Raw genomic sequence first — 14,698 nt, forward strand, 5'->3', positions numbered from 1 at the left:
TGGGGATCAGAACTTCTGGGTTGGGGTGAGGAGTGGGTCCAGCCTCTTGAATTTCAAAGGAGGAAGAGGCTGGATGTGAAGGTACTGGGGGAGGGAAAGTGTCAGTTCTGAACTCTTAGGTCAATGAGGGAGGAGACTGGTAAAATCCCAGCTCCCAAGGTACTGATGTGGGAATGGCCTAAGAATCTCATATCCTCAGGAAGAAGGTGCTGGAATCCTGAGGGGTAGAGTTCTGGGTATATTTGTGGCTTGAGGCTCTCTTTGGCCCCTGAAGGGCAGAGGCTGGAACAATTAGGTCCAGGGTTTGAGGTGATAGTAATGGGATCTCTTGACTCCCCAGGAGTCCGAGGATCGAGGGTTGCCCATTCTTCCATCTTGCCACCTAATCCTTATTCCACTTGAGGGTATCACCAGCCCTTCTAGCTCCATGAAGTTGCCCCTGGGTGAGCACAATCTGAGCATGAACGATGTCCCAGAGTCCTTGGGTGTCATCCACTCATCATCCAGCATCCACACTCTGAGGGCGTGGCCAGCACCATGACATCATGTTGTTGTGACTATCCCTGCAGGGCGCCTCTCCAGCCACCTGCCAACCATAGAGCTGCTGACATCCTCCTCTGGTGGGAGTGACGTGCATGGTGCCAGGCTGGGGCCTAGTGTTAGACAGGGAGCCTGGAATCATAAGGATCTAGGACTTGATCCAGGACTCAAAAGTGCTAGAGAATGGCGGTATGTTGCCATCCATGAAATCTCAAGGGCTTCTGGGTGGAGGGCACAGGGACCTGAACTTGTGGGTTTTCCCCAAGTCCACTGCTCTCCCAAGTGAGTCTCCCAGATACGAGGCACTGTGCCAGCATCAGCCTTATCTCCACCACATCTTGTAAAAGGGACTGCCCAGGGCCCTGATGAACACCATGGTGTGTGCAGGAGTAGGGGGTGGAGGCACGGACTCCTGTGAGGTCACAGCCAAAGGAGCATCATCATGGGTGGATAGGAAGCAATGGACAGGCTTGAGAACTTGGATGTGGTTGTATTTGGTTTTCTTTGGTTAGATAAAGTGCTGGGTATAGCATTGAGAGTGGAGTATGAAGACCAGTTAGGATGGAGGGTCAGATTGGAGTTGGGTTAGAGATGGGGTAAAATTGTGCTTTGGATGAGTTTGGGATTGACACTGTGGAGGTGGTTTGGGATGGCATGGCTTTGGGATGGAAATAGATTTGTTTTGATGTTGGCTCAGAAATCCATGGGGATTGAATTGGGGATGAGGCTGGGTTTGATTTTGGAGGTAGAAGACGTGGAAGTAGCTATCAGATTTGACAGTGGCCATGAGTTTTGTTTGATGGGGAATCAAACAATGGGGGAAGACATAAGGGTTGGCTTGTTAGGTTAAATTGCGTTGGGTTGATGGGGTCAGGGCTGTGTATAATGCGGTTGGATTGGTTTGTATTAAATTGGGTTGGGTTTTGGTTGAGGATGAGTTGAGGATACGCTTCGAGACACTGGATCCATGAGATTCTCACTGGAGTGGAGAAAAACTTCCTTTCCAGGATGAATCCGGGGAAGCCTTAATTCACGTGTGGGGGAGGTCAGGCCACTGGCTAAGTATATCCTTCCACTCCAGCTCTAAGATGGTCTTAAATTGTGATGATCTATATTCACTTATGTCTCCCTCACTGTGCTTGGAGTTTATCTGATCACTCAACTAGAAACAGGGGAAGATTTTATCAAATTCTTTTTTTTTTTTTTTTTTTTTTTTTGAGACAGAGTCTCACTCTATTGATTGCCCAGGCTGGAGTGCAATGGTGGCCAATCTCGACTCACTGCAATCTCTGCCTCCCAGGTTCAAGTGATTCTCCTGCCTCAGCCTCCTGAGTAGCTGGGATTACAGGCGTGCACCACCACGCCCAGCTAATTTTTGTATTTTTAGTAGAGATGGGGTTTCACCAATGTTTGCCAGGCTGGTCTCGAACTCCTGACCTCGTGATCCACCTGCCTCGGCCTCCCAAAGTGTTGGGATTACAGGCGTCAGCCACCGTGCCCAGCCACTTTTGTCAAATTTTTGAGACACAACTCGGGCTGGATCAAGTGAGCTACTCTGGTTTTATTGAACAGCTGAAATAACCAACTTTTTGGAAATTGATGAAATCTTATGGAGTTAACAGTGGAGGTACCAGGGCTCTTAAGAGTTCCCGATTCTCTTCTGAGACTACAAATTGTGATTTTGCATGCCATGCCACCTTAATCTTTTTTTTTTTTTTTTAAATCAAGGTTTCGGTCTCATTCTATTTCCCAGGCTGGAGTTAAATGGTGTGATCACAGCTCACTGTAGCCTTGAACTCCTGGCCTTAAGAGATTCTCCTGCTTCAGTCTCCCAATAGCTAAGACTACAGTGGTCCACCACCATATCTAGGTAATTTTTAAATTTTTGGAGGGGCCGGGCGCAGTGGCTCACACCTGTAATCCCAACACCATGGGAGGCCGAGGTGGGTGGATCACGAGGTCAGGAGTTCGAGACCAGCCTGACCAACATGGTGAAACTCTGTTTCTACTAAAAAAAAAATAGAAAAATTAGCCGGGCGTGGTGGCACACAGCACTTGTAATCCCAGCTACTCAGGAGGCTGAGGCAGGAGAATCACTTGAACCCAGGAGGCAGAGGTTGCAGTGAGCCGAGATTGTACCACTGCACTCCAGCCTGGGCGACAGAGTGAGATGGATCTTGCTTTGTTTCTCTGGTTGGCCTTGAACTCCTGGCTTCAAGTGATCCTCCTACCTTGGCCTTGGAAAGTGTAGGGATTACAGGCATGAGCCACCATGCCTGACCTGTCGTTTAATCTTGAGGTACATAAACCTGGCTCCCAATGGCTAAATATTTTGTTGGAGAAGGGGCATTGGATTTTGCATGAGGATGATTCTGACCTGGGAGGGCAGGTCAGCAGGCATCTCTGTTGCACAGATAGAGTGCACAGGTCTGGAGAACAAGGAGTGGGGGGTTATTGGAATTCCACGTTGTTTGATGGACCTTGGATTTTGAAATGCTAGGGAACTTTGGGAGACTCATATTTCTGGGCTAGAGGATCTGTGGACCACAAGATCTTTTTATGATGGCAGTAGCAATGTATCTGTGGAACTAGATTCTGGGTTGGGAGTGCAAGGAAAAGAGAGTACTGAATGCCAAGACATCTATTTCAGGAGCATGAGAAATAAAAGTTCTAGTTTCTGGGCTCAGAGTGGTACAGGAATCCAGGAGTCTCACAATCCCCTGGGTGCTGGTATTTTAGGGCACGTTGGGTCTTGGAGTGCAAAGGATCTAGGCACATGAGGCTTTGTATGAAGAATCGGGGATCGTACCCACCCCCTGTTTCTGTTTCATCCTGGGCCTGTCTCCTCTGCCTTTGTCCCCTAGATGAAGTCTCCATGAGCTACAGGGCCTGGTGCATCCAGGATGATCTAGTAATTGCAGAACAGCAAGTGGTAGCTCTCCCTCCCCTTCCACAGCTCTGGGTGTGGGAGGGGGTTGTCCAGCCTCCAGCAGCATGGGGAGGGCCTTGGTCAGCCTCTGGGTGCCAGCACAGCAGGGGCGGAGTCCTGGGGAATGAAGGTTTTATAGGGCTCCTCAGGGAGGCTCCCCAGCCCCAAGCTTACCTTCTGCACCCGGAGAGCTGTGTCACCATGTGGGTCCTGGTTGTCTTCCTCACCCTGTCCGTGACGTGGATTGGTGAGAGGGGCCATGGTTGGGGGGATGCAGGAGAGGGAGTCAGCCCTGACTGTCAAGCTGAGGCTCTTTCCCTCCCACCCAGCACCCCAGCCCAGACAGGGAGCTGGGCTCTTTTCTGTCTCTCCCAGCCCCACTCCAAACCCATACCCCCAGCCCCTCCATATTGCAACAGTCCTCACTCCCACACCAGGTCCCCGCTCCCTCCCACGTACCCCAGAACTTTCTCCCCATTGCCCAGCCAACTCCCTGCTCCCAGCTGCTTTACTAAAGGGGAAGTTCCTGGGCATCTCCGTGTTTCTCTTTGTGGGGCTCAAAACCTCCAAGGACCTCTCTCAATGCCATTGGTTACTTTGTCCTGAGCCCCTCAATCCTATCACAGTCTACTGACTTTTCCCATTCAGCAGCGAGTGTCCAACCCTATCCCAGAGACCTTGATGCTTGGCCTCCCAATCTTGCCCTAGGATACCCAGATGCCAACCAGACACCTCCTTCTTCCTAGCCAGGCTATCTGGCCTGAGACAACAAATGGGTCCCTCAGCCTGGCAATGGGACTCTGGAGAACTCCTGATTCGCTGACTCTTAGCCCCAGACTCTTCATTCAGTGGCCCACATTTTCCTTAGGAAAAACATGAGTATCCCCAGCCACAACTGCCAGCTCTCTGATTCCCTAAATCTGCATCCTTTTCAAAACCTAAAAACAAAAACAAAAACAAACAAAACCAACTCAGGCCAGAACCGTTTTCTCAACCTGGGACTTCCTAAACTTTCCAAAACCTTCCTCTTCCAGCAAATGAACCTAGCCATAAGGCACTTATCCCTGGTTCCTAGCACCCCTTATCCCCTCAGAATCCACAACTTGTACCAAGTTTCCCTTCTCCCAGTCCAAGACCCCAAATCACCACAAAGGACCTGATCCCCAGACTCAAGATATGGTCTGGGCGCTGTCTTGTGTCTCCTACCCTGATCCCTGGAGTCAACTCTGCTCCCAGAGCATGAAGCCTCTCCACCAGCACCAGCCACCAACCTGCAAACCTAGGGAAGATTGACAGAATTCCCAGCCTTTCCCAGCTGCCCCTGCCCATGTCCCAGGACTCCCAGCCTTGGTTCTCTGCCCCCATGTCTTTTCAAACCCACATCCTAAATCCGTCTCCTATCCGAGTCCCCCAGTTCCTCCCGTCAACCCTGATCCCCCTGATCTAGCACCCCCTCTGCAGGCGCTGCACCCCTCATCCTGTCTCGGATTGTGGGAGGCTGGGAGTGCGAGAAGCATTCCCAACCCTGGCAGGTGCTTGTGGCCTCTCATGGCAGGGTAGTCTGCGGGGGTGTTCTGGTGCACCCCCAGTGGGTCCTCACAGCTGCCCACTGCATCAGGAAGTAAGTAGGGGCCTGGGGTCTGGGGAGGGGTTGTCTGTGTCCCAGAGGAATAACAGCTGGGCATTTCCCCCAGGATAACCTCTAAGGTGAGCCTTGGGACTGGGGGAGAGAGGGAAGGTTCTGGTTCAGGTCACATGGGGAGGCAGGGTTGGGGCTGGACCACCCTCCCCATGGCTGCCTGGGTCTCTGTCTGTGTCCCTCTATGTCTGTCTGTGTCGCTTTCATTATGTCTCTTGGTATCTGGCTTGGGTTGTGTCTCTCCGTGTGACTATTTTGTTCTCTCTCCCTCTCTTCTCTGTCTTCAGTCTCCATATCTCCCCCTCTCTCTGTCCTTCTCTGGTCCCTCTCTAGCCAGTGTGTCTCACCCTCTATCTCTCTGCCAGGCTTTCTCTCTGGGTCTCTGTCTCACCTATGCCTTTTCCCTACTGAACACACGCACAGGATGGGCCTGGGTGGACCCTGAGAAAAGGAAGGGCTTTGGCTGGGCATGGTGGCTCACACCTGTAATCCCAGCACTTTGGGAGGCCAAGGCGGGTAGATCACCTGAGGTCAGGAGTTCGAGACCAGCCTGGCCAACATGGTGAGACCCCCATCTCTACTAAAAATACAAAAAAGTAGCCAGGCGTGGTGGCGCGTGCCTGTGGTCCCAGCTACTCAGGAGGCTGAGGGAGGAGAATTGCTTGAACCTGGGAGGTGGAGGTTGCAGTGAGCCGAGACTGCGCCACTGCACTCCAGCCTGGGTGACAGAGTGAGACTCCGTCCCCCCCAAAAAAAAAAAGAAAAGAAAAGAAAAGGAAGGATTTTATCCCTGATGTGTGTGGGTATGAGGGTATGAGGGGGTCCCTCTCACTCCATTCCTTCTCCAGGACATCCCTCCACTCTTGGGAGACACAGAGAAGAGCTGGTTCCAGCTGGAGCTGGGAGGGGCAATTGAGGGAGGAGGAAGGAGAAGGGGGAAGGAAAACAGCGTATGGGGGAAAGGACCCTGGGGAGGGAAGTGGAGGATACAACCTTGGGCCTGCAGGCCAGGCTACCTACCCACTTGGAAACCCACGCCAAAGCCGCATCTACAGCCGAGCCACTCTGAAGCCTCCCCTCCCCAGCGGTCCCCACTCAGCTCCAAAGTCTCTCTCCCTTTTCTCTCCCACACTGTATCACCCCCTGGATTCCTCTCTACTTGGTTCTCGTTCTTCCTTTGACTTCCTGCTTCCCTTTCTCATTCATCTGTTTCTCACTTTTTGCCTCGTTTTGTTCTTCTCTCTCTCTTTCTCTGGCCCATGTCTGTTCCTCTATGTTTCTGTCTTTTCTTTCTCATCCTGTGTATTTTTGGCTCACCTTGTTTGTCACTGTTCTCCCCTCTGTCCTTTCATTCTCTCTGTCCTTTTACACTCTTTCCTTTTCCCTTGGTTTCTCTCAGTTTCTGTATCTGCCTTTCACCCTCTCATACTGCTGTTTCCCAACTCATTGTCTGTATTTTTGGCCCGAACTGTGTCTTCCCGAACCCCGTGTTTTTCTTGCTGTTTCTTTCTCTCTTTTGGAGCCTCCTCCTTGCTCCTCTGTCCCTTCTCTCTTTCCTTATCATCCTTGCTCCTCATTCCTGCATCTGCTTCCTCCCCAGCAAAAGCGTGATCTTGCTGGGTCGGCACAGCCTGTTTCATCCTGAAGACACAGGCCAGGTATTTCAGGTCAGCCACAGCTTCCCACACCCGCTCTATGATATGAGCCTCCTGAAGAATCGATTCCTCAGGCCAGGTGATGACTCCAGCCACGACCTCATGCTGCTCCGCCTGTCAGAGCCTGCCGAGATCACAGATGCTGTGAAGGTCATGGACCTGCCCACCCAGGAGCCAGCACTGGGGACCACCTGCTACGCCTCAGGCTGGGGCAGCATCGAACCAGACGAGTGTACGCCTGGGCCAGACGGTGCAGCCGGGAGCCCAGATGCCTGGGTCTGAGGGAGGAAGGGACAGGACGCCTGGGTCTGAGGGAGGAAGGGACAGGACTCCTGGGTCTGAGGGAGGAGGGGCCAAGGAACCAGGTGGGGTCCAGCCCACAACAGTGTTTTTTCCTGGCCCGTAGTCTTGATCCCAAAGAAACTTCAGTGTGTGGACCTCCATGTTATTTCCAATGATGTGTGTGCGCAAGTTCACCCTCAGAAGGTGACCAAGTTCATGCTGTGTGCTGGACGCTGGACAGGCGGCAAAAGCACCTGCTCGGTGAGTCATCCCTACTCCCAAGATCTTGAGGGGAAAGGTGAGTGGGGACCTTAATTCTGGGCTGGGGTCTAGAAGCCGACCAGGCATCTGCCTCCCCTGCTCCCCAGCTGTAGCCATGACCCCTCCCTGTGTCTCATCTCATTCTCTCCTTCCCTCTTCTTTGACTCCCTCAAGGCAATAGGTTATTCTTACAGCACAGCCCATCTGTTCCTGCATTCAGCACACAGTTACTAGGCACCTGCTATGCGCCCAGCACTGCCCTAGAGCCTGGGATATAGCAGTGAACAGACAGAGAGCAGCCCCTCCCTTCTGCAGCCCCCATGCCAGTGAGGGGCACAGGCAGGAACAGAGACCACAACACAGAAATGCTAGAGGGTGTCAGGAGGTGATCGGGCTCTGGGGGAGGGAGAAGGGGTGGGGAGTGTGACTGGGAGGGGACATCCTGCAGAAGGTGGGAGTGAGCAAACACCTGCCGCAGGGGAGGGGAGGGCCCTGCGGCACCTGGGGTTGCAGAGGGAACAGCATCTGATCAGGCCTGGGAGGAGGGGCCTAGAGGGTGTGAGGAGCACAGAGGAGGTTGCCTGGCTGGAGTGAGGGATTGGGGCAGGGTGCGAGAGGGAAGAAAGGACCCCTCCTACAGGGCTTCACCTGGGCCACAGGAGGACACTGCTTTTCCTCTGAGGAGTCAGAAGCTGTGGATGGTGCTGGACAGAAGCAGGACAGGGCCTGGCTCAGGTGTCCAGAGGCTGCCGTTGGCCTCCCTATGGGATCAGACTGCAGGGAGGGAGGGTGGCAGGGGTGTGGGGGCAGTGATGATGGGGCTGACCTGGGGGTGGCTCCAGGCATTGTCCCCACCTCGGCCCTTACCCAGCCTCCCTCACAGGCTCCTGGCCCTCAGTCTCTCCCCTCCACTCCATTCTCCACCTACCCACAGTGGGTCATTCTGATCACCGAACTGACCATGCCAGTCCTGCCCATGGCCCTCCATGGCTCCCTAGTGCCCTGGAGAGGAGGTGTCTAGTCAGAGAGTAGTCCTGGAGAGGTGGCCTCTGTGACAAGCCACGGGGGCAGCATCCTGCAGATGGCCTTGGCCCTTGTCCCGCCAACCTGTCTACAAGGACTGTCCTCCTGGACCCTCCCCTCTGCACAGGAGCTGGACCCTGAAGTCCCTTCCCCACCGGCCAGGACTGGAGCCCCTGCCCCTCTGTTGGAATCCCTGCCCACCTTCTTCTGGGAGTCGGCTCTGGAGACATTTCTCTCTTCTCCCAAAGCTGGGAACTGCTATCTGTTATCCGCCTGTCTAGGTCTGAAAGATAGGATTGCCCAGGCAGAAACTGGGACTGACCTATCTCACTCTCTCCCTGCTTTTACCCTTAGGGTGATTCTGGGGGCCCACTTGTCTGTAATGGTGTGCTTCAAGGTATCACGTCATGGGGCAGTGAACCATGTGCCCTGCCCGAAAGGCCTTCCCTGTACACCAAGGTGGTGTATTACCGGAAGTGGATCAAGGACACCATCGTGGCCAACCCCTGAGCACCCCTATCAACTCCCTACTTGTAGTAAACTTGGAACCTTGGAAATGACCGGGCCAAGACTCAAGCCTCCCCAGTTCTACCGACCTTTGTCCTAAGGTGTGAGGTCCAGGGTTGCTAGGAAAAGAAATCAGCAGACACAGGTGTAGACCACAGTGTTTCTTAAATAGGTGTAATTTTGTCCTCTCTGTGTCCTGGGGAATACTGGCCATGCCTGGAGACATCTCACTGTTTGAGGACACAGATAGGATGGGGTGTCTGTGTTATTTGTGGGGTACAGAAATGAAGGAGGGGTGGGGTCAACACTGAGAGAGTGGACAGTGACATGTGCTGGACACTGTCCATGAAGCACTGAGCAGAAGCTGGAGGCACAACGCACCAGACACTCACAGCAAGGATGGAGCTGAAAACATAACCCACTCTGTCCTGGAGGCACTGGGAAGCCTAGAGAAGGCTGTGAGCCGAGGAGGGAGGGTCTTCCTGTGGCATGGGATAGGGATGAAGTAAGGAGAGGGACTGGACCCCCTGGAAGCTGATTCACTATGGCGGGAGGTGTATTGAAGTCCCCCAGACAACCCTCAGATTTAATGATTTCCTAGTAGAACTCACAGAAATAAAGAGCTGTTATACTGTGGTTTATTCTGGTTTATTACATTGACAGGAGACACACTGAAATCAGCAAAGGAAACAGGCATCTAGGTGGGGGTGTGCAGAAAACAGGGAAAATATTTCAGTTGTTTTCTCCTAGTGGGGTGTTGTGGACAGCACTTAAATCACACAGAAGTGATGTGTGACCATGTGTATGAAGTATTTACAACTAAGGAAGCTCACCTGAGCCTTAGTGTCCAGAGTTTTTATTGGGGGTCTGTAGGATAGGCATGGAGTACTGGAATAACTGACCTTAACTTCTCAGACTTCAGGTTCCTCAGAGTTCAAACAGATGCAGCATGGCCTAGAGCCTCATATGTACAAAAACAGGCATTCATCATGAATCACACTGTTAGCATGAATCATCTGGCACGGCCCAAGACCCCAGGTATACCAAGGCACTTGGGCCAAATGTTCCAAGGGATTAAATGTCATCTCCCAGGAGTTATTCAAGGGCGAGCCCTGTACTTGGAACGTTCAGGCTTTGAGCAGTGCAGGGCTGCTGAGTCAACCTTTTACTGTACAGGGGGTGAGGGAAAGGGAGAAGATGAGGAAACCACTTAGGGATCTGGTTCTGTCTTGTGGTCGAGTGGACCATGGGGCTATCCCAAGAAGGAGGAATTCAGAAATAGGGGAAGGTTGAGGAAGGACACTGAACTCAAAGGGGATGCAGCGATTGGTTTATTTGTCTTCTCTTCACATCATTGATGCTGGAGGAATTCCTACCCTGATGTTATGAAGATGTCTGAACACCCAACACATAGCACTGGAGATATGAGCTCGACAAGAGTTTCTTAGCCACAGAGATTCACAGCCTAGGGCAGGAGGACACTGTACACCAGGCAGGATGACATGGGAATTGCGCTCAGGATTGGCTTGAAGAAGCAAGGACTGTGGGAGGTGGGCTTTGTAGTAACAAGAGGGCAGGGTGAACTCTGGTTCCCATGGGGGAATGTGATGGTCTTGTTACAAAGTTTTCAAGCTGGCAGGGAATAAAACCCATTAGGGTGAGGACCTGTGGAGGGCGGCTGCCCCAACCGATAAAGGAAATATCCAGGTGGGGGCCTTTCCCATTGTGGGGGGGAGGTCATATCTGGCAATAGAAGCCTTTGAGACCCTTTAGGGTACAAGTACTGAGGCAGCAAATAAAATGGAATCTTATTTTCCAACTTTATACTGCATGAGTGTGAAGATATATTTGTTTCTGTATAGGAGGTGAGGGAAAGGAGGGGAGGAGGAAAGTTTCTGCAGGTCTGGTTTGGTCTTGTGATCCAGGGGGTCTTGGAACTATTCCTGCAACAAGCGACTGTTTTTAATTTAATTTAATTTAATTTAATTTAATTTAATTTAATTTTATCTTAAGTTCTGGGCTACTTGTGCAGGATGTGCAGCTTTGTTACATAGGTAAACGTGTGCCATGGTGATTTGCTGCACCTGTCAACTCATCACCTAGGTATTAAGCCCAGCATGCATTAGCTATTTTTCCTGATGCTCTCCCTCTCCCTGACTCCCACAACAGGCCTCAGTGTGTGTTGTTTCCCTCCATGTGTCCATGTGTTCTCATTGTTCAGCTCCCACTTATAAGTGAGAACATGCGGTGTTTGGTTTTCTGTTCCTGTGTTAGTTTGCTGAGGATAATGGCTTCCAACTTCATCCATGTTCCTGCAAAGGACGTGATCTCATTCTTTTTTATGGTTGCATAGAAATTGTTTTTACAAATCCAATTGATATTGTATTTAATTACAAGTTAACCTAATTAGCATACTAAAAGAGATTAGAGAAGATATTAGGTACATTGAATGAGAAAATATATAAAATAGGACCAAGGTGAAATATTAGGTAGGAAAAGTATAATAGTTGAAAAAAGTAAAAGAAAAAATCATGCATGAGTAGCAGAATGGAAAAGAGGTGAAGAACATAATAGTGACTTTTTAGACCAGATTGAAGGACAGAGACAGAAAAATTTTAAGGAACTGCTAAACCATGTGAGTGCTAGAAGTACAGTCAATAACATTAAAGTCTCAGGAGGAGAGAAGAATAGGAAAGGAGGAAATATGTGAATAAATAGTAGAGACATGTTTGATGGATTTTAAAATATTTGAAAGACCTCAGATCAAAAGATTCATACCATGCCATTGAAGAGGAAGATAGAAAAGCCAAGAAGCCAGAAGAAATTTAGAAATATTATTAGCAAAGCTTAAATGTTAAAAGTCCTAGAAAGAAAGGATGGCAGAAATATTGGAGGGAAAGAATGTGGAGCCTGGAATATAAATTCATCCCAACAGTTTGGTAGTGTGCACCTGTAGCCTTTTCTAGATAATATGCTATTGTCATACATTGCTTAAGGGAGTGTAAAATGGTCTCCTCACTTTATTTATTTATTTATTTATTTATTTATTTTTGAGTTGGAGCCTCGCTCTGTCTCCTAGGCTGGAGTGCAATAGTGCGATACCGCTCACTGCAACCTCTGCCTCCTCTGTTCAAACGATTCTCTAACCTCAGCCTCCCGAGTAGCTGGGATTACAGGTGCATGCCACCACACCCAGCTAATTTTTGTATTTTTTGTAGAGATGGGGTTTTGCCATGTTGGCCAGGCTGGTCTCGAACTCCTGACATCAGGTGATCCACCTGCCTCGGCCTCCTAAAGTGCTGGGATTACAGGCATGAGCCACCGCGCCCAATCACTTTATTTATTTTTTATTCTTTTTTAAATTTCAGCTTTTATTTGAAATACAGGGGGCACGTATATAGGATTGTTACATGGGTATATTGAACTCAGGTAGTGATCATACTACCCAACAGGTAGGTTTTCAACCCACTCCCCCTCTTTTCCTCCCCATTCTAGTAGTGTGCAACGTCTGTCGTTCTCATGTTTATGTCTATGTGTGCTCAAGGTTTAGCTCCCACCTATAAGTGAGAACATGTGGTATTTGGTTTTCTGTTCCTGTGTTAATTCACTTAGGATTATGGCTTCCAGCTCCATTCATATTGCTGTAAAGGATACGATTCATTTTTCATGGCTATGCAGTATTCCATATTGCATATATACCACATTTTCTTTCTTTTTTTTTTCTTCTTTTTTTGAGACGGAGTCTCGCTTTGCTGCCTAGGCTGGAGTGCAGTAGCGCGATCTCGGCTCACTGCAAGCTTCACCTCTGGGGTTCCCGCCATTCTCCTGCCTCAGCCTCCCGAGTAGCTGGGACTACAGGTGCCTGCCACCACGTCCAGCTAATTTTTTTTTGTATTTTTAGTAGAGATGGGGGTTTCACTGTGTTAGCCAGGATGGTCTTGATCTCCTGACCTTGTGGTCCACCTGCCTCGGTCTCCCAAAGTGCTGGGACTACAGGGGTGAGCCACTGCGCCGGCCCATATATACCACATTTTCTTTATCCAATCCACCATTGATGGGCAACTAGGTGGATTCCATGGATTCCACAGTTTTGCTTTTGTGTGTAGTGTGGCAGTAGACATATGAATGAATGTGTCTTTTTGGTATAATGATTTGTATTCCTTTGGGTATATAGTCATTAATAGGAGTGCTGGGTTGAACGGTGGCCCTGTTTAAAATTCTTTGAGAATTTTCTAAACTGTTTGCCATAGAGAACAACTAATTTACATTTCCACCAACAGTATATAAGCATTCCCTTTTCTCCACAGCTTTGTCATCATGGTTTTTTTTTTTTTTTTTTTTTTTTTTACTTTAAAAAAGAATATTTTATTGTTTTTCTAGGGTACACGTGCAGGATGTGCAGGTTTGTTACATAGGTAAACATGTGCCATGGTGGTTTGCTGCGCCTGTCAACCCATCACCTGGGTATTAAGCCCTGCATGCATTAGCTCTTTTCCCTAATGCTCTTACCACTGCCCCACCCTCACCCTGAAAGGGCAAACAGACAACCTACAGAATGGGAGGAAATTTTTGCAATGTATTCATCTGACAAAGGTCAAGAATGTCCAGAATCTATAAGGAACTTAAGCAAATTTTTACTTTTTAATAATAGCCACTCTGACTGGCGTGAAATGGTATCTCATTGTGGTTTTGATTTGAATTTCTCTGATGATCAGTGATGATGAGCATTTTTTCACATTTGTTGGCTGCTTGTACGTCTTTCGAGAAGTGTCTGTTCATGCCTTTGGGTCACTTTAATGAGGTCATTTTTTGCTTTTTAGTTTAAGTTCCTTATAGATTCTGGATATTAGACCTCTTATTGGATGCATAGTTTGTGAATACTCTCTTCCATTCTGTAGGTTGTCCGTTTACTCTATTGATGGCTTCTTTTGCTGTGCCGAAGCATCTTAGTTTAATTAGAAACCACCTGTCAATTTTTGTTTTTGTTGCAATTGCTTTTGGGGACTTAGTCATAAATTCTTTACCAAGGTCTGGGTCAAGAAGAGTATTTCCTAGGTTTTCTTCTAGAATTTTGAAAGTCTGAATGTAAACATTTGCATTTTTAATGCATCTTGAGTTAGTTTTTGTATATGTGAAAGGTCTACTCTCATTTTCTTTCTTTCTTACTTTCTTACTTTTTCTTTCTCTTTCTTTCTTTCTTTCTCTCTCTCTCTTTCTTTCTTTCTTTTTTTTTTTTTTTTTGATGGAGTCTTGCTCTGTTGCCCAGGCTGCAGTGCAGTGGCACGATCTCGGCTCACTGCAAGCTCCGCCTCCCGGGTTCAAGTGATTCTCCTGCCTCAACCTTCCAAGTAGCTGGGATTACAGGCGCCCGCCACCAAGCCTGGCTAATTTTTGTAGTTTTAGTAGAGACAAGGTTTCGCCATGTTGGCCAGGCTGGTTTGAAACCTCCTAACCTCAAACGATCTACCTGCCTTGGCTTCCCAAAGTGCTAGAATTACAGGTGTGAGCCACTGTGCCCAGCCAAGAATGTCATTTTCTAAGAGGTCCAAGAACCTCCAGATATTTTGGGACCTTGAGAAGAGAAGAATTCATACAGGTATCACAAGCACAGCCTAATGGCAAATCTTTGGCATGGCTTGGCTTCAAGACTTTAGGCTCTTAAAAGTCGAATCCACAATTTTTTATAAAAGTTCCAGCTAAGCTACCTTAAAAGGGGCCTGTATGGTTGGTCACTCTTCTTGCTATACTTTACACAAATAAACAGCCCAAATATAATGAGGACAAAATTTATTTTGCAAATAAATTTGTCCTGCTATGATTTATTCTTGGTAAAAACAGGGAAAGTAGAGAGAGAAAAATTTA

The 14,698-nt window shown here is 49.0% G+C and overlaps 2 protein-coding genes across 3 annotated transcripts in view; one reads left to right on the top strand and one right to left on the bottom strand.

The window, feature by feature from the left end:
• KLK1 (kallikrein 1) overlaps positions 1–14,698 on the bottom strand; it is a 57,467-nt gene that overhangs the window by 33,901 nt on the left and 8,868 nt on the right. The gene's annotated exons all lie outside the window — the stretch shown is intronic.
• On the top strand, positions 3,416–9,472 carry KLK3 (kallikrein related peptidase 3). Of its 2 annotated transcripts, none has more exons than XM_054465594.2 (5): positions 3,416–3,716; positions 4,931–5,090; positions 6,709–6,995; positions 7,170–7,306; positions 8,684–9,472. In XM_054465594.2, exons 1-5 carry the CDS (start codon positions 3,416–3,418, stop codon positions 8,837–8,839), a joined length of 1,041 nt encoding a protein of 346 aa, XP_054321569.2. In that variant the 3' UTR covers positions 8,840–9,472. The 2 variants fall into 2 exon arrangements, with proteins under 2 accessions (XP_054321569.2, XP_054321571.1); XM_054465596.2 differs by having other exon boundaries at positions 3,630–3,716; positions 8,241–9,472.

The sequence above is a fragment of the Pongo pygmaeus genome, chromosome 20 (genome assembly GCF_028885625.2).
Source record: "Pongo pygmaeus isolate AG05252 chromosome 20, NHGRI_mPonPyg2-v2.0_pri, whole genome shotgun sequence".
NCBI classification, from domain to species: Eukaryota; Metazoa; Chordata; class Mammalia; order Primates; family Hominidae; genus Pongo; species Pongo pygmaeus.

What these genes read in the sequence shown, in the direction of transcription:
- KLK3 (XM_054465594.2), top strand. Translation starts at nt 3,416, where the DNA reads ATGAGCTACAGGGCCTGGTGCATCCAGGATGATCTAGTAATTGCAGAA. An exon ending in CCTGTCCGTGACGTGGATTG is followed by an intron (nt 3,717 to 4,930) that starts GTGAGAGGGGCC and finishes CCCCCTCTGCAG; the next exon opens with GCGCTGCACCCCTCATCCTG. An exon ending in GCTGCCCACTGCATCAGGAA is followed by an intron (nt 5,091 to 6,708) that starts GTAAGTAGGGGC and finishes CTTCCTCCCCAG; the next exon opens with CAAAAGCGTGATCTTGCTGG.